This window comes from Hoplias malabaricus, chromosome 2 (assembly GCF_029633855.1).
Source record: "Hoplias malabaricus isolate fHopMal1 chromosome 2, fHopMal1.hap1, whole genome shotgun sequence".
Lineage (NCBI taxonomy): Eukaryota > Metazoa > Chordata > Actinopteri > Characiformes > Erythrinidae > Hoplias > Hoplias malabaricus.
In genome coordinates, this window is record NC_089801.1 from 28,589,428 (window position 1) to 28,614,231 (window position 24,804).

A 24,804-nucleotide genomic window follows, 5' to 3' on the forward strand; every position below is an offset into this window, starting at 1 on the left:
ACATGTCAAAAATAATTTCTGTTTACAAATCACCAGAGAGCTTTTGCACAAACACCAACTTGAGTTTTGTTTCTTCCAAGTTTGCAAGCAGACACAGGTCTCAGATATGAACAGACACACACACACACACGCACACACACACACACACACACACACACACACACCCGCCTCAGTAGTGCTGGCGCTGCAGTTTGATAAAGAAGTGAAACTGTGTTGCAACCTCATTCTCTGTGGCTGCAATGTCTCCTGGCGTGTGGGTTTTATCCAACTTCTTCACTCTAATATCACGATGCTCTCTGGATGATAAAGTTCTACAGGCTTGACCTCTGTGAAGTCAAATTCTGGGTCAGATTGTAGTTTATATGTGGAAACATGTGGAAGTTCCCATACATGGAGACCACAGATACATAGAAAACACAAATAATGACTAATTAACATTGCATAAGTACAGTGTGATGTATAATGCAGATTAGTGGTAGTGGCTGGGCTTTGTTCTTCTCTTACTTAAGTGGGTAGCACCGTGGATAACACCACTATCAAACAGAGGTTTTTGAGGACATGGTTCAAGTCCCTGTCCAGGCAGGAACAGCACTGTTAAACAAAGAATGCCAAGTGTGACTTATTTTTGTAATACATTTATTATAGTGCTGTCAATATGAATGTGTTAACAAATGCAGGAATTTAATGAATGATTTTTTTAAGGCAAATTAATCATTTTAACAAATTTGGGCACATCTTCCTCCCTTAATTCACTGTTTTTACCGAGCTTCGTGACATATTAGCATTTTTATCCAAAGTTGTAAAGACAGCATCTCTACTGTTGAGTTCTAAAGCTAGATTACATATTATATATGCTGAAATATGTATTAAATATCATAACTAAATCTCACTTTTACCCCTTTCTCTCTCTCTCTCTCGCTCTCACACCCACATGCAGACAGAGCTCCTGTTTCATCTTCTACCACGCTTAATCCATCCATTGTCGGGAAGTTGTTGAAACTGGAACATAGAGGTTTTTGTTGTTTGAGCTGTAGACACTGCTAATATGAAAATAATTACATTGTTTTGGTCACATTTAAATATCCATTATTAAAAGCTTCAGTCTTAAGAAGGGACAGTGCAATTAATCATGATTAATTAAAAAAAGTGCAGTTAATTAGTTATTTGTTTTTTTAATTGATTGACAGCCCTAATTCCTCTGTTTGCGCATATATCAATGATTGTGCATTGGATAAGAGCTTCTGCTATATAATACCCAAGAATTATATTAAATATTGGGAATAATCAATGTCCATTGATTTAGATTTAGAGCGTAAAGCAATTCAAAACTGCTCCCCTGCTCCACTTTCTTTCCACATTCCAAAACCACATGTTATAAGGGGACTGGCTTTGTGAAATTGTCCACAGATGTTAGTGTGTGAGTGACTGGGTTAGTGTGTGATGCCCTGCTATGGAATGGTGTGCTGTTCAGGGAGTGTTCCTGCCTAATGCCATGTGATTCTGTGAAGGGTCCAGATCAAGCGCAACCCAAAGGATTAAATAACCATACAGAGAATGAATGAATGAACTGAATGTAATAATACCTAAGGGCCACTTGCAGCTTTTGTCCACATTGGGTTTACTGACACATGGCTTCTGGACCTTTTTTAAGGAGTATTGTAGAATAACTCCAAAAGAGAGGTATTTAAAAGTGTGTCATGTGACGCTCCTGACTTTATTGAGAAATTGATTTTGGCTCGGGCATAATGTTTTAGGAAACACTCTTTAATTGGCTGTGAATGAAGTGTTTTGGAGCAGAAAAAACACTCAAATGTGCCGGACAATGTTGTGAACAGCAGCTTTAGGGCTCCAAAAGTGGCTCTTCTGTGGCATCGCTCCAGGAAACCCTTTTGGCACTTTTATTTTTAAGAGAGCCAGCCATTCAAGTAGGACATCCCAAAGATATACATGAAGTGAAAGAGTGGACATGGAGACAGACCAAAATACCTTCTGGTTGCTGTGTAGATGTGACACGAAATGTGTTGATGAAAGTAACTACCGGTAATGTCCATTCGACTAGTCGTTAATGTGGAATAATTCTCATTATTATGACTTTAGATATTATTTCCGATTATAAATAAGGAGCCATTTTTCCAACAAATACTCTGATACGGATGTTCTGTTCTGTGCACAGGCAGCTTTTATAACCGCTATGGAAAAAAAACTGACATGAAATGGCGCACTTTGGAGCATCTCTGGAGTAGTGGCCAACTGCATAGTCATCCAACATTTATTCCAAGGTTTGTTCCCAGTTAGAACGAAAAAAAAAATGTTCTTCAGTAGGAGCTGTGACAATATTTGTGGGCATTTCAAGATAAAGAAGCTCAAGAAAGAGCTCAGAGGTTAAAGAGTTATGACACCATGGAAACGTTCTTTACATTCTGATTGAAAACAAAATAAAATTGCAAGGAAATAAAACAGGAAAATGCTCCATCTGTGTGTTTTCTGGGACAGTGGTCAGTCTGGTGTTTTTTTTTCCTCCACTGCTGTCATTCACAAGTTCAGTAGAATGTTTCTAGTTCTTCGTACTTATGTAGAACTTAAACAGACGTTTACACACCAATATGATCTAAATCCACTATAAACGTTGGATTAACCATGACTACATCAAGACTCTATCTATTTGTCTATGGCTCTGGTGACAGCCATAAGTCAGTCTTGGTTCACAGCATATTTCACGATATGATCCTAAAATCAGAGGATAAAAATCTTAAATAACGTTCATTCTTGTTTCTTATAATTACTTGATAATTAATTTTGACTTAATGCATATTACTGTCTTATTACTTAATACTGTCTTAAGAACCATTTATTAATGTACCCTTGTTGTAAAGTGTTACCAACCATCCAAGTTCAAGAGTTTGGTTGAAAAGACGATTAGAAGAAATGCATGCACAAATAGAACCATTTATTTAGCGGATTGTTGATAAAGAAACAAATCACATTTTATCTCCTCTTTTCTTAACATCTAACAATAAACACAAATAGCAGAACTGTGGTAGAGTTGCAACAATAAACTCGAGGTTTGTGCTGTAATGTGAGATATGGGCACTGGTGTACTGACACCTCATAGCACTCCCTGTTGTGTATTATTGCTTAATTGAAGTTAGAGTGGTGTTTCTGGTCCAGCACTAATCTCAGTAATCAGATAATATTTGACAGAAAATTAGAATAATGAACATATTCCATAGTTGCAGCCCCATCTGTGAGTGCCTCCCACTCTGTTGCTAGGCAGTTTAGTGAAGTTTCATCCCTTATGCTTAATTTGCAGAAATGCCAGCTTGCTTGGCTTGCTTGTGATTTATTTGTGTCCTCGCGTAACACACTGAGTGGAATTACCATGTTATTAGAATAATAATGTATTTACATGGGTTAAAAATGGGTAAAACCGTCTTGAGTTGTGGTTTCAGTTCCCAAACAACAGCTCTGACACGGAGCACTTGTTAGATGTGACATGAGATTATGCGTGAAAACGAGAGAGAGAGAGAGAGAGAGAGAGAGACTGTGCTAAACAGGATGGAGTGAGATGAAGACTTGCAAAATGTTGGCATTGAGGGCAATGAAAAGGGAGTGTGGAAAGTGAGAGAGAGAGAGAGAGAGAGAGGCTTGATATTCCGAACATGTGCACTCTCTTGCTCTTAAAAATATCAGCAGAGCTTGCTCTCTGCAGCCTGAAGCTAAAGAGACAGAGAGAGTGAGGGAGAGCGAGAGAGAGACAGATGAGAGAGACAGATGAGAGAGAGAGAGAGAGAGAGAGAGGGAAAAGAGAGAGTGAAATAGATAATGATGAAAATATACTGGAGAGATACTAGGGGAGTGACAGAGAGAGAGAGAGAGAGAGAGAGAGGGAGAGGCTGCGAGAGTGCTGGAAGCAGTAGAACGGTGGAGGAAGGGTGGAGGGAGTGAGGGAGGGTGGGTGGTGGCGGGGGAAATAGAATGTTGAGGATCTGTGTGTTCTCACCGGCCATGTTGCCATGGTTACGGGGGAATTCTGGCGAGTAAGGAAATTTCATTCACTCTGCTGTTGGGAAAAAAAGGGAGGGAAATATCAACAAAGCAAAGGAACATGACAACCCCGCAGCCACCTTCAGAGAGGTGCGCATGCCGCACCCCTCCCCCTGCTTTGTGCATTTCTGTGTGTGTGTGTGTATGTTTGTGTATTTACACCTGAATGCAAATCTGTAGATATGGTATTGTCTCTTTGTCTTAATATTAGTTTCCATAGCCCAGTTTACTATTGACCCAGTATTTGCGGAATATTGGATGATCGGATAAATCAGATCAGAGGAAACAGAGGATAAATCCAAATCCAAATTCTGTAATGGTTCTAACCTGAAATGTCACAGAATTAGTGACAGAGCGCCACAGCATGAAGTGAAGTAAATAAGGTCATGTGATAACAACAGTGGCCACATGCAGCTTAATATGAATGCAGTGTGCTGGGACTTGTGGAGGTGGGACATTTTCCGCAAGTTATAATCATCATTGCAAAGATGATAATGTAAACCCTTATACTTAAACTTATAAAGCCATAACTTTAAAACCAGCTCCCTGTTTCAAAATGAAGCAAACAATATTAACAAAATTAATTAAAACATTTTTTACACTGCATCTTACACTGAAATAACACTGGACCTTGTATATACACTCATTGTCATTGTCATTTATCATCTCTGCTGACCAAATAGGTGCACTTTGTTGTGCCACATTTACAGACTGTAGTCTTACCATTGCTCTGCATACTTTGTTATCCCTCTTTCACCTTCTTCTTCAGTTGTCAGGACCACCAGGTGGTGGAGTGTTTGCAGCACAGTAGTGCCACTGACATATTAGTGTGTTCTGTCCTGTGTTCTGGTACGAGTGGATCAGATACATCAGTGTGCTGCTGGAGTTTTATTTATTTATTTATTTATTTTGCATTGTATTTATTTATTTATTTAGTGAGCAGCAGGTAGTGTTGCAGTCACACAGCTCCAGGAACCTGGAGGTTGTGGGTTCAAGTCCTGCTCCGGGTGACTGTCTGTGAGGAGTGCGGTGTGTTCTCCCTGTGTCTGCGTGGGTTTCCTCCGGGTGCTCCGGATTCCTCCCACAGTCCAAAAACACACGTTGGTAGGTGGATTGGCGACTCAAAAGTGTCCTTAGGTGTGGATATATGAGTGTACGTGTGTGTGTGTGTCACCCTGTGAAGGAATGGCACCCCCTCCAGTGTGTGTTCCTGCCTTGTGCCCTTTATCATTACTTTACAAATTACAGATGCCTCTTCTTCTACAATTACATTAATTTCATTCGGCAGACAGTATTATCCACAAGGAGTACATGAGCTTCAGTCTACTCATGTTACAGTGGTAAGCAAACGTATTGTTAGGAGTCATGCCCAGGGCCTTTTCTTAGTGCAGGGTAGTGTGATTCCCTGATCAGAGGAGAGGATCCAAACTTTGGCAACAGTGTTCCCACTACACTACACCAACCTCAGCATATGTGTACACCCACAAAACTGATCCTGTTTCAGTGTCATGAGGAGTTTTTGTAAGGGTTTGATGTCAAGGAGGGAACTGGGAAGGTTTCAAAAACAGACCACCTACACTACTTTGGCTTGTGGTGGCGAGCCGTAGACCATCCCTTGAAACACCCTCCAGGTGAGGGCTGTAAGAACAAAAGAGCCCTAGCATGCAATGGCCTGATGGCTTTGGCTGCATCCAGGGGACCCACAGGGCTCCAGTGTCCACATCCCCTTTTAGTGGTTGCTGCTGACAAGGCAGTGAGCATGTCAGTCTGATGGGTTTGTGGCCGTCTGACAGGCAGTGTGTGTGTGCGCGCGCATGCTCGGGTCATGCTGTAGTCTCCTGCAGCCGCCACAAACTGGAGCTGACAGCTGCGCCATGAAGCACACAGCACCTCGTTGCAGGCACTAGTGCATCAACCAGGAATCCCTTACTAGTACCAGAGCTGGGTAAAGTAGCCTCAGTCCATACTCTACTGTGAGTAGTGTTACATGGGCAATGACAGATTTAGTAGTGCTGAAGTATTAAAGTAGCAGCTCAACAGGCTACTTAAGTACCAAGAAACACCTAGAAGCTCAGTGAAACATCGTACTACATCCAGCACCTATTATTTGTACAAATACATTTTAAAGTGTTATTGTGTAATATATAATTGTAATTCAGATTCTAAACATTCTCTTGCTCTTTTCACATCGTATGGTATTTATTTTATTTAACAAAAAATAGCCTAAAAGTTAAGTAGTTAGAAAAATGTTTTTACATTTTATTTTTAATCACATTTTATTCAGCAAAAAAATTAAACTAAAAATGATGCATTAATATGTTGTGTTCACCTTCGCTAACGTCAAAATCACCAAATACAATTTTTAAATCCTCACACATACTTTTGGATACAATATTTTCAAGTTATGCTCACTTACCTTTTAAAAACTACTTCATTTTTAGGTTATTTTTTGTTGAATAAAAGGAAAGTTATAATTTTTAATACTACGCAAAGTTACCATAACATGACAACAGAGCGGGAGAATGAATTTTGAATTAAATATATATATATATATATATATATTTTTTTTTTACAAAAAACGCTTTAAAACTTAATTGTACACCTAATATTAGTGTATAGGGATAAAAGATGGTTAAGCCTTTTTCACACTTAAAATCTGGAACACTACGAGATTCATTTTACTGTTAATGCTCATATTTTAGCCGTTTTTCACTACGTGTTCTCGTCTGTACTTCTGTGTTCTCGTGCTCTTGGGAAACATCATCAGTCTCAGCCCAAGTACTGTTCCATTTAAAAGTTCACATCTAGCCAAGTACAGTTCAAATGCCTGGATGTGTCCTTGCTCCGCCCGTAATATCGAGGATGCACTGGGATGTGACTTCTGTAGACTTGGGAGAGTCAGATATCCCAGAATGCATTTCGCACCAACCTCAGTGCTATTAATGATTTCTCCCCACGGAGATGGGGACTCATTGAGTATGCCGGCATTCCAATTACAGAACGACCACGGTGTCCTCGGGACTTTGTACTAACAAGTACAGCAGTTCAAACTTGACGTACTTTGTATTGAGAAACAGCCTGTGTGTCCTTCACACATACAGCACTTAAACATTATAGTAAAGTAATTTTCTGATCAACAGGATGTAGCATCTTCATACGAACGCACCACAGTCTTTTTTGCTTCTGAGCCATGTACACAAATACAAGACCCTGACATTATTTGCCCTCAGAAAACTGAAAACTCAGCTGTGAGAATGGATTGCTGGTGTTTATCCTGTAATGTAATGCAAAATCAAAGTTAAGATTGAATGTCCCCTTTCAGTCATTGATTAAAGGAACACTAGGTAAGATTTTGCATTTTCGCTCCTGACAGAGTGCAATAAACTTTGACAGCACTGTCCTTAAATGAAGGGGGAGTGGAAGGGTGGTTTCCTACCCTCCTCCAAGGTTACTTAGTGCAGTTTCTGCAGTGCTCAGCCTGGAGTAGCAACAATAGAGGCTCTGTTCTCTCTCTATTACAAGTCAGTGAAGCATCACAATGATAATTCATTTATTCATTCATTATCTGTAACCGCTTATCCAATTCAGGGTCGTGGTGGGTCCAAAGCCTACCTGGAATCATTGGGCGCAAGGCGGGAATACACCCTGGAGGGGGCGCCAGTCCTTCACAGGGCAACACAGACACACACACACACATTCACTCACACCTACGGACACTTTCGAGTCGCCAATCCACCTGCAACGTGTGTTTTTGGACTGTGGGAGGAAACCGGAGCACCCGGAGGAAACCCACGCAGACACGGGGAGAACACACCAACTCCTCACAGACAGTCACAATCGGACCCAAAACCTCCAGGTTCCTGGAGCTGTGTGACTGCAACACTACCTGCTGCGCCACCGTGCCGCCATCACAATGATAATGAAGCTGTAATTTTAAGGTATAAATACTTCCTAGTGCTCTTTTAAGTCGCTATAAACTTTTCTCTGTTTATCAAAAGTACGTATTTAGATGCTATTTTCAAGAAAATAATCCTTAATGCCTTAAAAGTGGTTTACATGTAATTCTACACTTTGGGTCAACATGAACCGATCTAAAAATGTACATTTAATGCCCATCTCAGTCTCCACCCACCTCACCCTGTAAGTTGATGGGATTCGTTACATAGGTTTACATTTGAAAAAAATAAATAAATAAATAAATACAACTGGCTGTTGGTTTGAGACTTAATGAGGAACAGTTTCAAAGTGACTGATTACTTCAGTCTTCTAGCTTATAAACAACACCACGCTGACACGTTAACTAGGCAAAAATCTGATTTTCATGGGAGGTGGGCTTTTAGTAAAGTATAATCTTCACAGACACATTCAGTTTTGCTGGCTATAATCTAAGCTACAGAAGCTGTTAATTTCCTGGGTGTTGATGGTAGATGATTGAGACTAGGGATTATACCCCTCTAATTGATGCTTGGCATTGGGAAATGTGAATTTAAGCTTGTGCAGATCCATAGAGTCCAACATTTTGATTCTAGCTTGCTTTTCTATAGAGATTACTTTATAAGCTCTGTGTTTGCAACTGAATGTCAGTGTTTAAAATGTCAGTGTTTTTTCCCTTAAAGCAGCAGAGTTCCCAGCCATGGTGATGATACATTAGTGTAGATAGGGTTAAAATATATCAATATTAGCTCTGATTGTGAGGGAGATGGGCCTCCATGCCCATTTCCATCATAAGTGAATAATGCACAGATAATGAATGTGTGTGTGTGAGTGTGTGTGTGTGTGGATTAATATACAGAACGTTAAGGTTAAGGCAAAGGTTTGAGAAACAGTTTGTTATATACAGCCCTGTATACAGAACTGTACGAATCACACTCTCCATCTCCCACCTCGGCTTTGTGTATGTGGTTGAAGTTAACGGCGTTTTTTTAAGCCGCTGTGAAAATCATCTCTGAGTGTGTGTGAAAAAGAGAGACTGAGGAGGAGAAAGCAATAGAGAGAGATGGAGAGATTGTTTGATTAGGACTGTCAGATCCTTTCTGTAATAGCTCAGGTGTGTGTGTGTGTGTGTGTGTGTGTGTGTGTGTGTGTGTGTGTGTCGGTACACGGTGGGGCTCAGAAATGGAATGCGAAACAAAATCTCTGTGCTCTGAGTTGAGACAATATTTGTTCTGTTTCTAAGGTAATGTTCATATCTGAATAACTACATTTAAAAACATAGGCAGTACATAGACCTAATTATTTATGAATATTATAAGTATTTCAAGTGTAGATTTAATACATTTTATTACTATTTACTGTTTTACATGTTTTTTTTCCCTGTCCTTAGTCTTGTTTGATTATTCATTTTATAATTCTCTATCCACCCAACCCCCATTTTAAAGCAACACTAAAAACTGCAGACTCAAAAACATTGTGATGCTTCACTGACCTGTATTGGAGAGAATAGAGCCTCTGTCACTGCTCTGTAAAAATGACTGACTGTGCTGTAAAAGTGAATTACACTCTGCAACTGTAGGGGGAGCCCAGGAGCAAAAATCTTACCTAGTGTTCCTTTAACCGAATTTAGCCTTCCACCAGACAGTTAGCTAAGATTACCCCAAACACAAGATGTTACAAAGCTGGGTGGAGTGAGACAGGCACATGCTTCCTCTAAGACATATGAAGCCAGCAACTGCCTCGCCTTCAAATTTCTGCTAACATAATGCCAGAATGCTAATTGCCAAGTCCTGTTACTGTGGTACAGTGGTAATACCATTGGTTCCCAATGCGAAAGACCTGGGTTCAATTCCAGGGCTGGGAAACCAGTCTGTGCTACACCAATAAGAGTCCTTGGGCAAGAATCCTAACACTGTGTTGGCTTACCTGTAATACCAGTAACCTTGTAAGCCCCTCTGGATAAGAGCATCTGCCAAATGCCATGAAATGTAAATGTTGCACCTCCATTGGCTAGAATGAGGCTGATTGATATGAGGGTGATCGCAGGGATTGAACCAGTGTCCATTCTGTTTTCTGACAGTACGTCTACTGCAGAGAAATTATGAAGACAAATGTATCTAGAATAAGTTTAGATATGTTTGTTATAAGCATATATTGTGTATATGTGATTATTATAAGCATAGTACTGTACCTGTCTACTTAAATACCCATTAACCAAGTGCTTATTTACCCTGAGTTATGTGTAGAGTTACACAAGGAGCACAATGTACAAATATACAAAAAAACTTATCTTCTGTAAAAAAAATTGAATTCGATTATACTGCTATTTCATCAGTTGTTTGAACATTTACAGTATTGTGCAAAAGTCTTAGGCAACTAAGGCTATTATTATTATTAAAATAATATATCTACTCCTTAAGCATGTTGCTTGTATAAAATTATATATAAATAATAAATAAAAAAAGATAAATACCTTTTTCTATCTCATTTTCTCAGGTGCCTAAGACTTGCACAGAGATGTATAGGTTGATTCAGTATTTGACCATTTACATTTGATCATTGTTTTACCAGTGTTTCTTGGGGAATGTTTCCTATAATCTATTAGCCATATATTTGTTGAGTTGAAAGGTGTGAGGCCAACATTTAATGGCATGTTGCATCACCTGCTGCTCGCCTCAGGCGCATGTCAACAACGGGTATCAGTCAGTCAGTCAGTGACTCAGTAAGAGACAGTGATTCTTGTTGTCTGGGCTTTTCCAAAAAAGAAAAAAAAATCACTATATATATATATATCTTTCTTTTCTGAAATGATTAAGAAATGATAATGCGTTTGCATTTTTGTTCCTAATAAAATCCTTTCAGTGTGTTTCTTTAACTTTGACAGATTTATTGTGCTCTCAGGAATGTGTTTTTTGCCCTACAAGCAGTAACATTTCTGATTTGCTCACAGGGATTTTTTATTATTAGTTTTGGATACATACGGAGATGATTCTTATGTGTGTGCTTCTGTTTATTTTTTCAGTGGTGGAAGAGGGACTTTGGGAATGTGGGCTCTCCTACGAGTGCAGGACACTCCTCTTCAAGGCCATTCACAACCTACTGGAAAGGTACAGTATCAAAATACTTCCCATCGGCCCCCTAGTAGCCCCCAAGTTGACTCACCATCATATCCAAACCTGTTAGAGGTTGTTTTAAATGGCTGTAGCCTCATAGAGCAGTTCAGCACTGGATCCAAATCTTAATCTTCCCACACCCAGTGAGTCATCACTAAACTGTTTGGAGTTTGTCATCTTGTGTAGGTTTACTGTTTTGCTGTAAGTTCACTCCTTTAGGTTTTTGTTTTTTGCTTCTTCAGCTGTGAGGCTAAGAAGAGGCTAGTTTTAAAGCATTTTTTGTTAAACATAATTAGAATAAAAAATTCAAACATTTTATGGTAATGTTTGAAAATATGGGAATTTCATGGGCGTAGTATTAAAAATGACAATGGCTAATATATTTAAAAAAAAAAAAATAAGTATTAATAAGTTATGTTCATGATTGCTAACATCAAATCCCCATCTTTAAATCGTCTAAACCAAAACTCTTAAATACAGTATTGTGCAAAAGTTTCAGGCACAAGAGATTATGAGATTTGAAAAGCTATTTATCTGAGCAGTAAGTGTTTATTTGCTAAAAACAAACAAACAAACAAACAAACAACAAATAACACCCAATATTAGAATAAAACCAAATAACATTACTCCAGTGAGTGTGATACTCTGTGTGTGAATGTGTTGGTTTAACTTTTTCCAAATCTCTCCTTGTGGAAGTCTTATTATTTGAGGTTATCATCCAATACCTAGTTTTACTGGTTAGTAAATAAAGATTTTAAATAATGTGTGCTGTTGATTTAACAAATTCATGCAATAAAGGAGAATCTGAATAAAACATTGTTCTTCAAACTCACTCACACCTTCTACTTTATAGAAAAAAGATATTATATTTCTTGTTTTATTTTATTTTATTTATTATTTTTTTATTTACTTTGATTATATACAATTTTATAGAAGCACCACGTTTACTGAGAAGGCATTCGTTTAAATATATATAATTATCTTAGGTGCCTAAGACTTCTTCATAGTACTGTACTTTTAGTACTTTTGGATAAAATATTAGCCCCAAGAACTGAACAATACAATGCACTATTTCCTGGATGAACTCATTACAATTGCACTAATGAATGAGCTTAGCTCACTTGCCATTTCAAAAATACTTCATTTTTTGGTTATTATTTGTTCACAAAAGAGCAGGGGAATGTTTACATTTTGAGTAACAGTTATATGTTACGCAAAACTAGGAATAAAACTCTGTCATTTAAAAATATTGCACTTATTTGCACAGTTTGCTGCAGTTAAGTGCGATTAGTTGAATTGCCCCTTCCTAAGACTAAAGCTTTTAATAATGGATGTTAAAATGTAAAAGAAAAATGAATGTAAGATTGATACGATGGAATTTTATTTATATTAGTAGTGTCTCAAAACATGTCCAACCACAACAATAACATTTTAATGCTTGTACTTCCTTGTATTTTTGGGAGCAGTGTGGAATGTGATATAGAACTGAGACAAACTGGTGAGAGGAAACCATCCTTTTTTACTTTATAATAATATCTCAGTGTACTTTTTAAAGATTTTTTAATTATAATCTGTCACAGAAGATTTAATGAAGAAAGTTGACACTACAGCGCAGTTCATGAGTCAAAAAAGGAGACAAAACAGGAGCTCTCTCTCTCTTTATGGACGTGTGAGAGAGAGAGAGAGAGAGAGAGAGAGAGAGAGAGGGAAAGAGTGAGAATTAGTTATGATATTTAATACATATTTCAGCATAAATAAAACATCTACTTTCTGAACTCAACAGTAGTGATGCAGTATATATACACGTCTAAATAAAACTACTATTACATAACTGGGCACAAAAATGTGTGAATTATGGGAGGAAGTTGTGGCCAAATTTGGTGAATTAATTAGCGTTTAAGAAATGAATGTGTTCAATTCCAGCCTGCATTGATGCATTAATACTGAAAGTACAAAGAGAAATGCTTTAAAAAGTAATTTTACAATGAACATATAACAATAAATTAATCTCTACTAGATTTGTTAATAAATTCATAGTGTTAATAGGTACTTTGTCACCTTTTTCCACCTTAACAACTTCTTGAAATGATTTACACCAAATATCGGAACATTTCTATGAGGCATCCAGTCACAAAGCGCCACGAGGCCAGACACTGATGTTGGATGTACAGGGTTAAAAAAGTTCAGGGTTAAAAAAAAAGCAACTCCAACTCTTCATGTCCGGGAATGTAATTCCACTGCTCTACAGCCCAGAAGTCTGAGCCTTGGCACTGGTCATGGAGACCTTAAGCTCATGTGAGGCTTCAGAGCGTCCCATTGTGTTCCAAGCGTTTCTGTAGAAATGATTTAAGTGCATATTCATACACAGTTGAAGATCTGTGTTCACATGAAGAGCAGTTTATGGTAGTTGAGGTCACTAATTTTAATGTTACACTGTTTAATGTTAAATGTTTTAAAACTGAGAGGAAATTTCGGATTTTCTGAGAGTCGTTACAGCACTATGCAAAGGTTTTAGGCACCTGAGAAAAAAAAGTTTTTTAACTGAGCAGTAAGAGTTTATTTGCTAAAAAAAATCAAGAAACAAACAAAAAAATAATAATATTGGAATAAAAACAAATACGACTATTACAGTAAGTACTGCTATTCTGTGAGTGAATGTGTTGGTTTAACTCTTTCCAAACCTCTCCTTGGCAGTACAGTAATATTTGAGGTTTTCATCCAATACCTAGTTTTACTGGCAAATAAATACTTCATTATGTTAACTCAAGTGTGCTGTTGATTTAACAGATTCATACGATCAAGGAGAACATCTGCAAAGAAGCTTTGTTCTTCACACTCGCTCACAACACAGCTACTACTTTTTAGGAAAAATTAATTATTATTCTTTTACTGTATTTATTGTATTTATATATACATTTATAGAAACATTATGCTTATTAAGAAGATAAATTATATTAAACAACAACAATAATAATATAATCTCAGGTGCCCTTATATCTAAATCAGTTATAGTGTATTTTTGTCAAACTTCAGCTTCATAGTGAGGTGACTTGTGTTCTTTTTTAGATGTCTAATGGATAAGGACTTTGTGCGCATTGGCAAGTGGTTTGTGAAGCCTTACGAGCTTGAGGAGAAGCACCTCAGCACCAGGTAAGTCCAGAATCTTGAATTATATCTTCCACCCACCACTGACCCCAGCTGCACTCCATTGCTATCAGTCCTATCCTTCTATAGCAGTCAGTCATGTTCTCCACTGATTATTGTTTATATTTTGAAGCAGAGGTGGTTTTAAATTTGAACTGAACAGAATTTGAACTGAATCTATTTTAACCATAGCTTCCTGGCCCTATGGAGCATCAATTCGATTCTTCGTCTTTTATAGATAAATGGAGAATGAGTGTAAATACAAGGTTGAGTTATTAAAAAAAAAAAACAACAACAACTATATGTATATATATATATATATATATATATATATATATATATATATATATATATATATTTATAGTGTGCTTCTTTTTAGTGGTATGACCGAGGGCTACAGTACTCCTTTAAGAAAACATGATATTGACTGGACAGAGAGGTGAGAGTCCCTCAGCCCCTTTTAGATCTTTAGAGAATGTTCCAGGGGTGCGGTGTCAGAACAGTTTGCACCTTGCGGCAGCGTTCTGGGGACCGTTTAGACATCCCTGAAGGTGTCGGCACCACCTGTGAACGCATGGCGTCTCGGTGGCAGCACGTTTGCAGGTGGAACTGCGCACGCTTCACGGACGTGTGACAAGGCTGACAGCGTGCGAGAGGAAAGAGGGTGCCAGACGGTCCAAGTGCACAAGAGTGTGAGAAGACCGTGTGTGTGTGTGTATGAGAGCAGATTGATGCTGGGAAAGAGCTAATGGAGTCAAATTAGGAGGCTGTCAGTCCATTTCAATTGCAAATGTTTGACTCGTGTGAGTTTCGGGCTGCGTCTGATTTATCAATGCTGCTTTTAGGAGAGGGCTTCTTTTGCCACACCTTGTAGTGTTTGCAATCACTGTGTGTTCCTTGTTGTTCGCTCCAGATCCCAATGAACTTGGACTCTCCATTAGAGCCCTTCTGCATTAATTATCCATGATCTAGACTGAATTGGAGGGATGGAGAGATAGGATGAGAAAACTACACAGATGCTTTAGGATTTTTGAGCTTCAGTCAGCTCTTGGAACGTTAATCAATAGTTGCCCTATTTTCAGTAGGGATGCACTGCTATGGGAATTCTGGGCAGATGTCGATATCCAGTATTATACATTTATGTATCTGCCAATACAAATACAGATGCCGATATACACATTTATGACATACAGAAAGATAAAAAACCCTGGATTAACATAGAAAAATGTAACATTTATTTACATAACACTTTCGTTTTCAACAGACTGCATGCAAACAATAAAATGAAAGCTGTTTCCTGGGAAAAATGTTAACCACATTTATGGTGCTTTTGCACTGCATGGAACCTACACGACTCTACTGGATTTGGCTCTGCTCTTTTGCTTCTCCACTGGGCAAATCTGGTACCTGGTCCTTGGAACCAGGTACCGTTTCAGTCCCAGCTCCCCTGGGGTTTCAACCGTTCCGAGTAGGTACAAAATGGTGATGTGTAAACCCTTCAGAGCACTGATTGGTCAGAGACATGTCTATCACCACAGAATACAGAACTCATTCAAATCCAGAACAAACCACGTTTTGTAAAATCCCTTAAGTTACAGCAGCTTTCAAATGTATTTTTATCGGACTTACAACAGCAGCTCGTAACTTTACCTCAAGGTGTTTTGAAGAGGTTAGAGATGGGGTTTTGCAACATCAACGGCTCCATTTCGCAGGGGAGCTGTGCTAGTGGAAAAGCTACAAGCTTTATGCGAATCAACTCGTGCTGAGTCGATTCGAGTCAAGTAGCACTGGAAATGCACTATTAGTTAGCTACCTGGTCCTTAGAAAGACTGGTCACAGCTTTAAAGACTTAAAATAATTGAATTGACCTGAATTAAATTATCAAACAATAAAAAAATATCTAAAACAGATCAGGTTTATGGGGTGGCACGGTGGTGCAGCAGGTAGTGTCGCATTCACACAGCTCCAGGGACCTGGAGGTTGTGGGTTCGATTCCCGCTCTGGGTGACTGTCTGTGAGGAGTGTGGTGTGTTCTCCCTGTGTCTGCGTGGGTTTTTTCTGGGTGCTCCAGTTTCCTCCCACAGTCCAAAAACACGCGTTGATAGGTGGATTGGTGACTCAGAAGTGTCCGTAGGTGTGAGTGTGAATGTGTGTGTGTGAGTGTGTGTGTTGCCCTGTGAAGGACTGGCGCCCCCTCCAGGGTGTATTCCTGCCTTGCGCCCAATGATTCCAGGTAGGCTCTGGACCCACCGCAACCCTGAACTGGATAAGAGGTTACAGATAATGAATGAATGAATGAATGATCAGGTTTATTGTAATATAACATAACACAAGTGTGAGGTGAGTGAATAATAGCTGCATAGTCCATCACACTATTAATAACCAAAAAATACAATTTTCAAATATAAATTTAGATATACAGTATGTACACAGCTTAACTTAGATTTTGCGTACATTACAATAGACTATACACTATGCACACAATGTCGTACTGTCAAAATATACAAAGTGTTATATATAACTAGCAGGTAAGTAGATGTAATGAATATTTATATATTAATTTACAAATAATACATTTAATCAAATGAACACAAATAATATTAATAATAATAAATGAAAATTAACTTAAAGCAAAAAATGTAATACAAAGGAATGCCAGTGGGAGTGTAACAGTACAGCAATACAGTAATACAGCAATAAGAGCAGTGCTTTTGTGCTTCACACTGTCAGACGTGGACGAATCTGAGCCAAGCCTTTTTCTTTTTCTGCACATTCATCATTTCATTTCTACATCTATTCATGTTTGTCTGTTTTGTTTCCTTTTTTTAAAGCAAGAGCATCACCCAGGTTTCTTCCGGCATAATATAAATCAGCATTTATTGGACTGTAATAGCCATAAAATTAAAGCCTTGAAATGATAATAATAATAATAATAATAAGTTCAATTTATATAGTGCCTTTCACAAACCCAAGGACACTTTACATAGACATTAAAAAAAAATGGTCCGATACTGATATAAATCTGAAAATATCATGCATCACTAATTTTTTAGATGCATGTGTAGTCCCTAAATAACGTGGTGCTAGACGTGTTTTGTCATTGGTTTCACTCAGACTCTAAATTTACAATGTTTAATTCCATTTAATACTGGTTAATATTTCAGCTCCAAAATTCCAGTTCACTGCATCCCTAATGCTCCCAGTTTGTACTGGTTCACACACAACACACCAGGTCACCTCAAAGGCATTGGAAAGAGCTCAGTCAGATCCTCTGCTCCACAGACAAATACCTGGGGGGGCTTTACACCTCTCTAGTTGACCGACTTTCTTCGGGCATAGTATCATTAAACTCGTGTGTGGCTTCTCCATTGTGTCCCATGTTATTACATGCTTTTAATGGAGATTGTGTAAGTTGTGTGAGCGTAATCTGGTACCTGTGTCAGCAAATGATGCACCTTAAATACACAGCTGAAATTACTGATTAGAAAGAGTCTCCAGAGGATCTGGACATGTAGTGTATTTGTATCTGATCTGATGATCTAAGCTTTTATCTGTTTAATATTAAACAAGTGAATGAAGGATGGAGTGAATGAAGTGGTCGAGAAAGGGGGGGGGTAGGAAAGATGGGAGTCATGACTACACACTGGGAGATCCTCATATCAGTCTGAGTGGAGGATCCATCCTCAGCTCTGTCTCTGTCACACACTCTTTCTCTCTTGTCTGTGTGAGTTTGACCCCCCTTGACTCCCCTTAGAACAATGAGGAGCCGTCTTCTCCCTCAAGAGAGCGGGGCTTAGCCGCCTGTGTGTGTGTTGTAAAGGGAGGGATGAAGACACAGAACCTCTTGGGACACACAGAGAGTGTGTGTGGCTGTATGTTTATATGCATATGTAGAACTAACCGTGTGTGTGTGTTTGTGGACATATGTACACTGGTTCACACCAAGAGGATATTTACATTTGTGTTTGTGTATTACTGAGTGTGTGTGTGTATTAGAGAGAGGAGACTGTCTCTAAGTGTGTATCAGAGCAGTGGTGAGGAGCTGAGATTTGGAGGGCTCCCCTGCTGAGCTCTTAGACTTGAGGGTGGTGGGGGTAGTGGGTATGTCATTTTAATGTTGTTGCTGTGTGTGTGTGTGAGTGTGTGTTTTTGTAGACATTCAGGGCAGAAATCTCTCGAAAGCCAGATAAAACAGGAATAACCCACAACCCCCAATGCTGGGACTGGTGTGTGTGTGTGTGTGTGTTTTATATATACCTGATCTGTGGTGGTCCTGTTGGGGTCCTATCCATTGAAGAGCAGGGGATAAGAAAGTATGCAGAGAAACAGGTGGACTACAGTCTGTAATTGTAGAACTACAGAGTGCTGCTGTATGGTCAGTGGAGCTGACTTATATATAAACATGCTGTGGTTTGTATTGGATTTTAAAGGAGGGTGGTATCAATATTATTGATTACAAATATCAGCTGTAATTCCAGTATCAGACCAATAGTAAATATGAGGCTTTCACTTTTATTTGTTGAGTAATATGTGGACTGCTGACATATCAACTACCCCCTAATATCACTAATAGCATCATTATATGGTAGGTTTACAGGAGAAGGAAAAGAAATTGCTTCATTTGAATAGGAGTTAATGTAACAGGAATGTTTTGTTCTAGGACAACTAATGTTTTCATGTTTTTATTTTTTATCTTGTAAGTGTGTACAGTTGTGCATGTGGCATTGGCACCTGAAATTATTTCCCAACAAATGGGAGCATGTAATTATTATTATTTTCTTTCCTATTATTAAATGACAGTAATTACAAAAAGATTACAGGTCCAGTTCCCTATCCGGGTAGGAATGTCATTGCAATATGACAGTTTCAGACTGTGAAAACAGTCTTTTTTTTATTTTTTATTTTTTTATTTTTTTTTTTTCGTAGCTACTTTGAAGCTAATATGGGCTGAAGTGTTATTGGTACAGTAACTGATACATTATTTGCCACAAGAATGGAGACACGTTATGATTATCACTGCTACTGAAATTGCAGTAATTACAAAAATGGCAGGTTTGATTCCCCCAGCCTGTTAAGAATGCCACTGCATCATTTTAAAACAATGAACATAGCTGCTAATGCTATAAAATGTGTCAGAGTTACGACAAAAACAAGGTTTTGTTCTAGTGGTGATAAGTAATTGATATGGGACATGACCACTTGTCCTTACATTGCATAAAAAACAAGAGTGCGTGTGTGTGTGTGTGTGTGTGTGTGTGTGGTGGGGGGAGTAAGACCCTGTTAAGCCCACCTGATTCTTCTCTAGTTTGACAGCTTTGTCTGTGCCACACTGTCAGCTGCTGTGCCGCCCGCAGGGTCCAACACACAGCCAAGCAGTGAATTATTGAACAGCCTGCTCCAGAGAGGGGGAGACATAGAGAGCGAGTGGGAGAGGAGGAGAGAGAGACACAGATACACAGAGAGAGAAAGAGGGGTGGGCGCGCACACACACACACACACTCAAACACACACCCTCTCACAACATGCCATTCCTTAACACGCAAAAATCCATATGTGCCAAGACACATGCACACACAGCACTCTCGTTTACTTTCTCCCTCTCTATCTCTCTCTCTCTCTCTCTCTCTCTCTCTCTCGCTCGCTCAAATCCACAAAGATTAAATAATAATAAATAAATCACAGCCCTTTAACAGCCCTCTATTTGCATGCTGTAAGCTGCCTGACAGTAAACAAACAAAGCAGTAAATATTAAAGTATAACTTGTTTGGAATTAAAATATCATTTGGTGTAATGCAGTGTAGTCATTTCTGCAGGTTACATTTCTTTGTGTTCAGTTTTCTTTATTAATATTATTTTTTGTAAAGCAGTAGCTTCAGTGACCTGCAGGTGGCGCTGTAACCCGTGTAAAGCTTAGTTAAGTCTCATTCCCTTGTATTGCCCAGGGCATGGGGAGTACCATCACATCTCTGAAGAGATGCAGCACCCCTCCCACCTCTCTCTCTCTCTCTCTCTCTCTCTCTCTCTCTCTCTCTCTCTCATTCCCTTGCTCCCTCTCCCTGCAGACCATCTCTCTGCTGACTCTCTCTCTCTCTCTCTCTCTCTCTCTCCTTTTCCCCCCTCTCCTTTCTTTGTGTCTGGGAGAGTGCGCACTGTACATTGGTAACGGATTGCATCAGACTCCCACAGAGAGAGATAGGAGGGAGGGTGTGTGTGTGTGTGTGTGTGTGTGAGGAGAGAGAGAGACAGAGAGAGAGAGAGAGAGAGAGACAGAGAGACAGAGAGAGAGAGAGAGTGAGGCTTATAAATTAAGCATTAGTGTGGCAGTTGAAGGATTGGATTGTGTTGATCGGGATTAGGCTGCCTTTTATATAAACTGCCTGCAAACGCATTTAGAGGAATGTCACTTCAGTTGGCAGTAAGAGCCAATGTGTGCATATGCTCATATTTTTTAAATATTATGGATTTGCTAATATTAACCTGGATGTCTTACATGCCCTTTGTGCTTGTGATCACACACATGGCCGGACTGTTTTTGATGTGTCTAAGCCTGTGTAAATGTGTGTGTTTTTGTGTGTTTTGTGTGTGTGTGTGTGTATGTGTGGGTTTGGCCGCTTTTCCCCCAGCCCACTTTGGCCAGGGGGAAAGAAATGACATTGAGACATTAGCCATCTCCTTGGCAACGGACGTTGGGTGTCAGGCTACATCACGGGGTCACTACACACTGCTTAGCCGGCTCAGGAAAAAAAAAAAAAAAAAAAAGAATAAAGCAGCTGATAGCCATGAGCCCACTGATCTGAGACCAGTTATGCACCCTTTGTCCAGATAATGATCTATTCTGATTGACTAACAATGTCAAAGTGTGATTTGATATGATATTTTTTCTCATTCATTGCTGATAGAATCAAGCTGAGGCTTCGTGTTAAAAGTGCTGATTCGAATTTTACAACTGATAATGCTCAAATCAATAAGCAGTTGGGTTATGCCAGGCTGTTGTTTCTTAGAATGTTAGAAAACCTATAAATCCATAGCTACAAAGTTGCATTAAGAATATGGATGAATGAATAAATGAATAAATGAACATTAAGGAAACACCACCACTCTTGTGGAAATGCCCAGAATGCTTTAATGACCTTAGAGAATCAGGACCTTTCATGTTTCATGTCTCGTAAGCAGTGTCCCTGTCACTATTCTCAGGCATTGGAATCCAAAAAGACCACAGGGACAGCGCCCCCTATTGCCCACACCAGCACCACTTCCAGCAGCCTGGAACCCCCCCCCCCCCCCAACAACAGCCATACAATCCTCCCCAGTCCGTTCTAGAATGTTCCAAATGTCTTCATATTTTTGTTATGCAATTAAAGTTTCTAATCACGTTTCATTTCTTTAATTCTCAATAAGTATTATATGTACACATCTAGTTTTGGGCTTAAGTGCTCTCCTCCAAGCGTGATGATTTGGCCTATGAAGCAGGTACTTTCAGCTGCCTAGCTTGGCTGCTTGTTTATGTATCTGTAGATGTCCTGATCTGATCTCAAAGACCAGATTTGGGGCTGGTCTAGGCATTTTATTTTTTTAAACAGAGTGGTATCTGCTTTATTGACCATAAACCTAAGCCTAATCCAGACTCACAGGAGTCATAAACAGAGAGTGAAGTTTGTGGCAGGACACAGCGAAAATGTCTGCATAAAATGTGTGGAAATATTTAAAATTGGAGAACGAAACCAGTCCAACTGCTTTGATAACAGAGTGGTGTAATAATCTGTGATTATATTAATCATATTACATCCACAATAAGTGAAATTTATACAAGTGATTTATAAAGATATATTTTTCTATGTTATTTTGTATATAAAATAAAAAATAAATACAATAAATAAATAAAAACTGCTTGGATGCAGGTAATACTTTGCTTATTGGTATCAGGTGCTTGTTTACTTTGGTGAGACCTGATAAACTTTAAAATGTAATAAAATGAAGAAATAAAATGCAAGTAAAAAGTGACAAAATCCCAGACAAATCTCTGCAGTCCGTTCAAACAGAATCGGGACCTTGCCTCTTAACCCTAACCTTATCCTCTTTCACTCTGCTGAAACATGCTGCATCATGACATGCCTCGTGGCTTGATGTGCTAATTGTTTTGGGTGGTAGTGTAGCAGTAGCTGATGGGATTAGTTTCTGCTATTGCTTTATTGATCGGCTCCTCACACAAGCAAGTATTATCTCTTTATGCGGCATTGATTGGTTGGATATGCAACGGAAATAAAATGACAGCAACAGTAATCACCTCTGTGAAGCTGCTGGGGGGAGAAAATGATTTGTTTGTAATTTGATCAAGCTCCGTTTACCCACCAGTGACACTTTAATAACACGTTTGTTTAATTAAATCTTTAGCCGCTGTTTTTGAGGGCTGAAATGGCATGCTCACTTGTAAATGTAACAAATATTATTCTGCGGAATTTACATCATAAAGAGAGGGGAAGAAGACATTGCTGGCACTACAGAGTTAATTTAATTCAGGAAAGCCTTTTCAGGCATTTAAAAACACATGAAAACTTAGGATTAATTGTATGAAAGTTGGGCTTTATGTCATCTGTTCAGGTTTGTACACTTTGCTGCATATTTATCCAGTCTGCTAATGCTGAAAAACACATCTGGCAACCCTGAAAAATCCAATTGACAATTCATCTGAATTTTATTTACATTTTCTCAGGTGCATTTAAGATGTTTGTATGGGTTTATACCAAAAAAAAAACAGTACCCCTAAGTAGTGCAGTAGTGGTGCCACCTTGTGGAGAATTTTAGGCTAAAAATGTGTGAGTGAGTATGAATGTTAATGACGGAGTGAGTGAGTTACAAGGCAGTTCTGTGAATTACATCACCTCTAAAAATGTTATAATTAGTTCTGTCAGAAAGAATGTGTTCACACACCTAGTTAATGTTTTAAAGCATCCACCCATCAATCCCTCATTTTACAGAGCTGGTAAATTTACCTGGTGATATATTAGCAATCTATTTTGCAACACAGCATCACTACTGTTGAGTTCAGAAGGTAGATTGCATTTTATTTTTACTTCTTAAATATGTTTACTAACTCTCAATCCTATACTTCCTCTCTTTCTCTCGCTCTCTCTCTCTCTCTCGCTTCCTCTCTCGCTCTCTCTTACAGACACCCACACCCATGCATACATGCACAATCCCTCTGTATGTCTTTTGAAAAGTAGTTGAAGCTGGAAAATAGAGGTGTTTATTGTTTGATAGCTTCTGTGTCCAATGCTTAAGCTCTCCCTGAAAGTTTTTCACAGCAATTTAAGAGATTAAAATCCATAAATCCTCAAAACTACAGTGAGATATTATAATAAGGTACAAAAGAACAGTTTTCCTGCGCCTGCGTTTTAGACACGTCACACTACACATTTATCTCCCTCCCAAAAAGACAAGGGCATTCAGGCATTTTTCACTTTATTTTTGTGATGTACTAATATAAATATAATGCTATTGTATTCATGTTACACTGGTACTGTTTTTGTGCATTAAAATATTAATTATTAACAGCTTAAACATTTAAGGTTTAAATTAAGCCAATTGTGCAGTGAATTAATTTTTAAATCAATTGACTGCTGTTAGTTATAATCATTTCCACCATCTTTCTATCATCAAAATATCTGACTGCTGTTATTTCTGCGCCAATATGGAAATGGACTCTTTTCTGGCACATTCTATTAATATATTGATCCTCATGCTAAGAGCAGAACACCCAGCATGAATGTGTGGAGATAAATGGCTGTGGGCTGAATAGCTAGGTATAAATAATATGGAAATACAGTTTGTTACAAAAACACATTTCAGATACTTTTACTGATATGGACCTCAAGGCTTACATCCAATATTTGCAGTTTCACATGCATACATGTGATAGTACATTAAAGTTGATTACATTTATTAAGACGGGCCTGCTGTGTTTCAACCTGCTGCTGATGAAGAAGAGTTGAACAGCTTCCAGCGTCAGCTACCTAACATGTCACCACTGAAAATACTGGTGCTCTCCCTGTGATCGGGCCACTTCTTAGGCCCCTGGTCCTTTGTGGATCTCTGGGCTGCTACTTTAGCTTAGTAACCAGTTTGTACTGAGAGTGGCCCGATTTCCCTAGTGACAGCTTGGGTTCACATTTGAGTGCTGTGTTGAACTATGTCCAAATGTTTGTAAATGCCCCTTTTAATGAGTGAATTGAGCTGTTTTAAAGGAACATTAGTTTGTTTTCAGTATACCACATGAATCAAACAAAACAGCACCATTCTCCCCATCTGAACTGCCCTGTTCAGATAGACACCTGTTCCTTTAAGGCAACACTAGGGAGTATACCTTAAAATTACAGCATCAAAATCATTGTGACACTTCATTTATCTGTAATAGGGAGATTCTGTCCTTGCTACTCTGGCCTCAGCACTGCAGAGACTGCACTATGTAGGACTGTAGGAAACCCGTCCAGACAAATACGAAAATAATACCATAATACCGCATAATTAATACCGCATAATACCGCATAAATAAGGCCATAATACCGCATAAAGA

The 24,804-nt window shown here is 38.8% G+C and overlaps 1 protein-coding gene across 1 annotated transcript in view; it reads left to right on the top strand.

Annotated features, from left to right (window-relative positions):
* Positions 1-24,804, top strand: part of LOC136686159 (mediator of RNA polymerase II transcription subunit 13-like) — a 140,946-nt gene that overhangs the window by 69,951 nt on the left and 46,191 nt on the right. The window contains exons 3-4 of the mRNA XM_066659735.1: positions 11,000-11,084; positions 14,157-14,240. Of these exons, the coding sequence (XP_066515832.1) occupies positions 11,000-11,084; positions 14,157-14,240 (169 nt within the window). The remainder of the gene's footprint in view (positions 1-10,999; positions 11,085-14,156; positions 14,241-24,804) is intronic.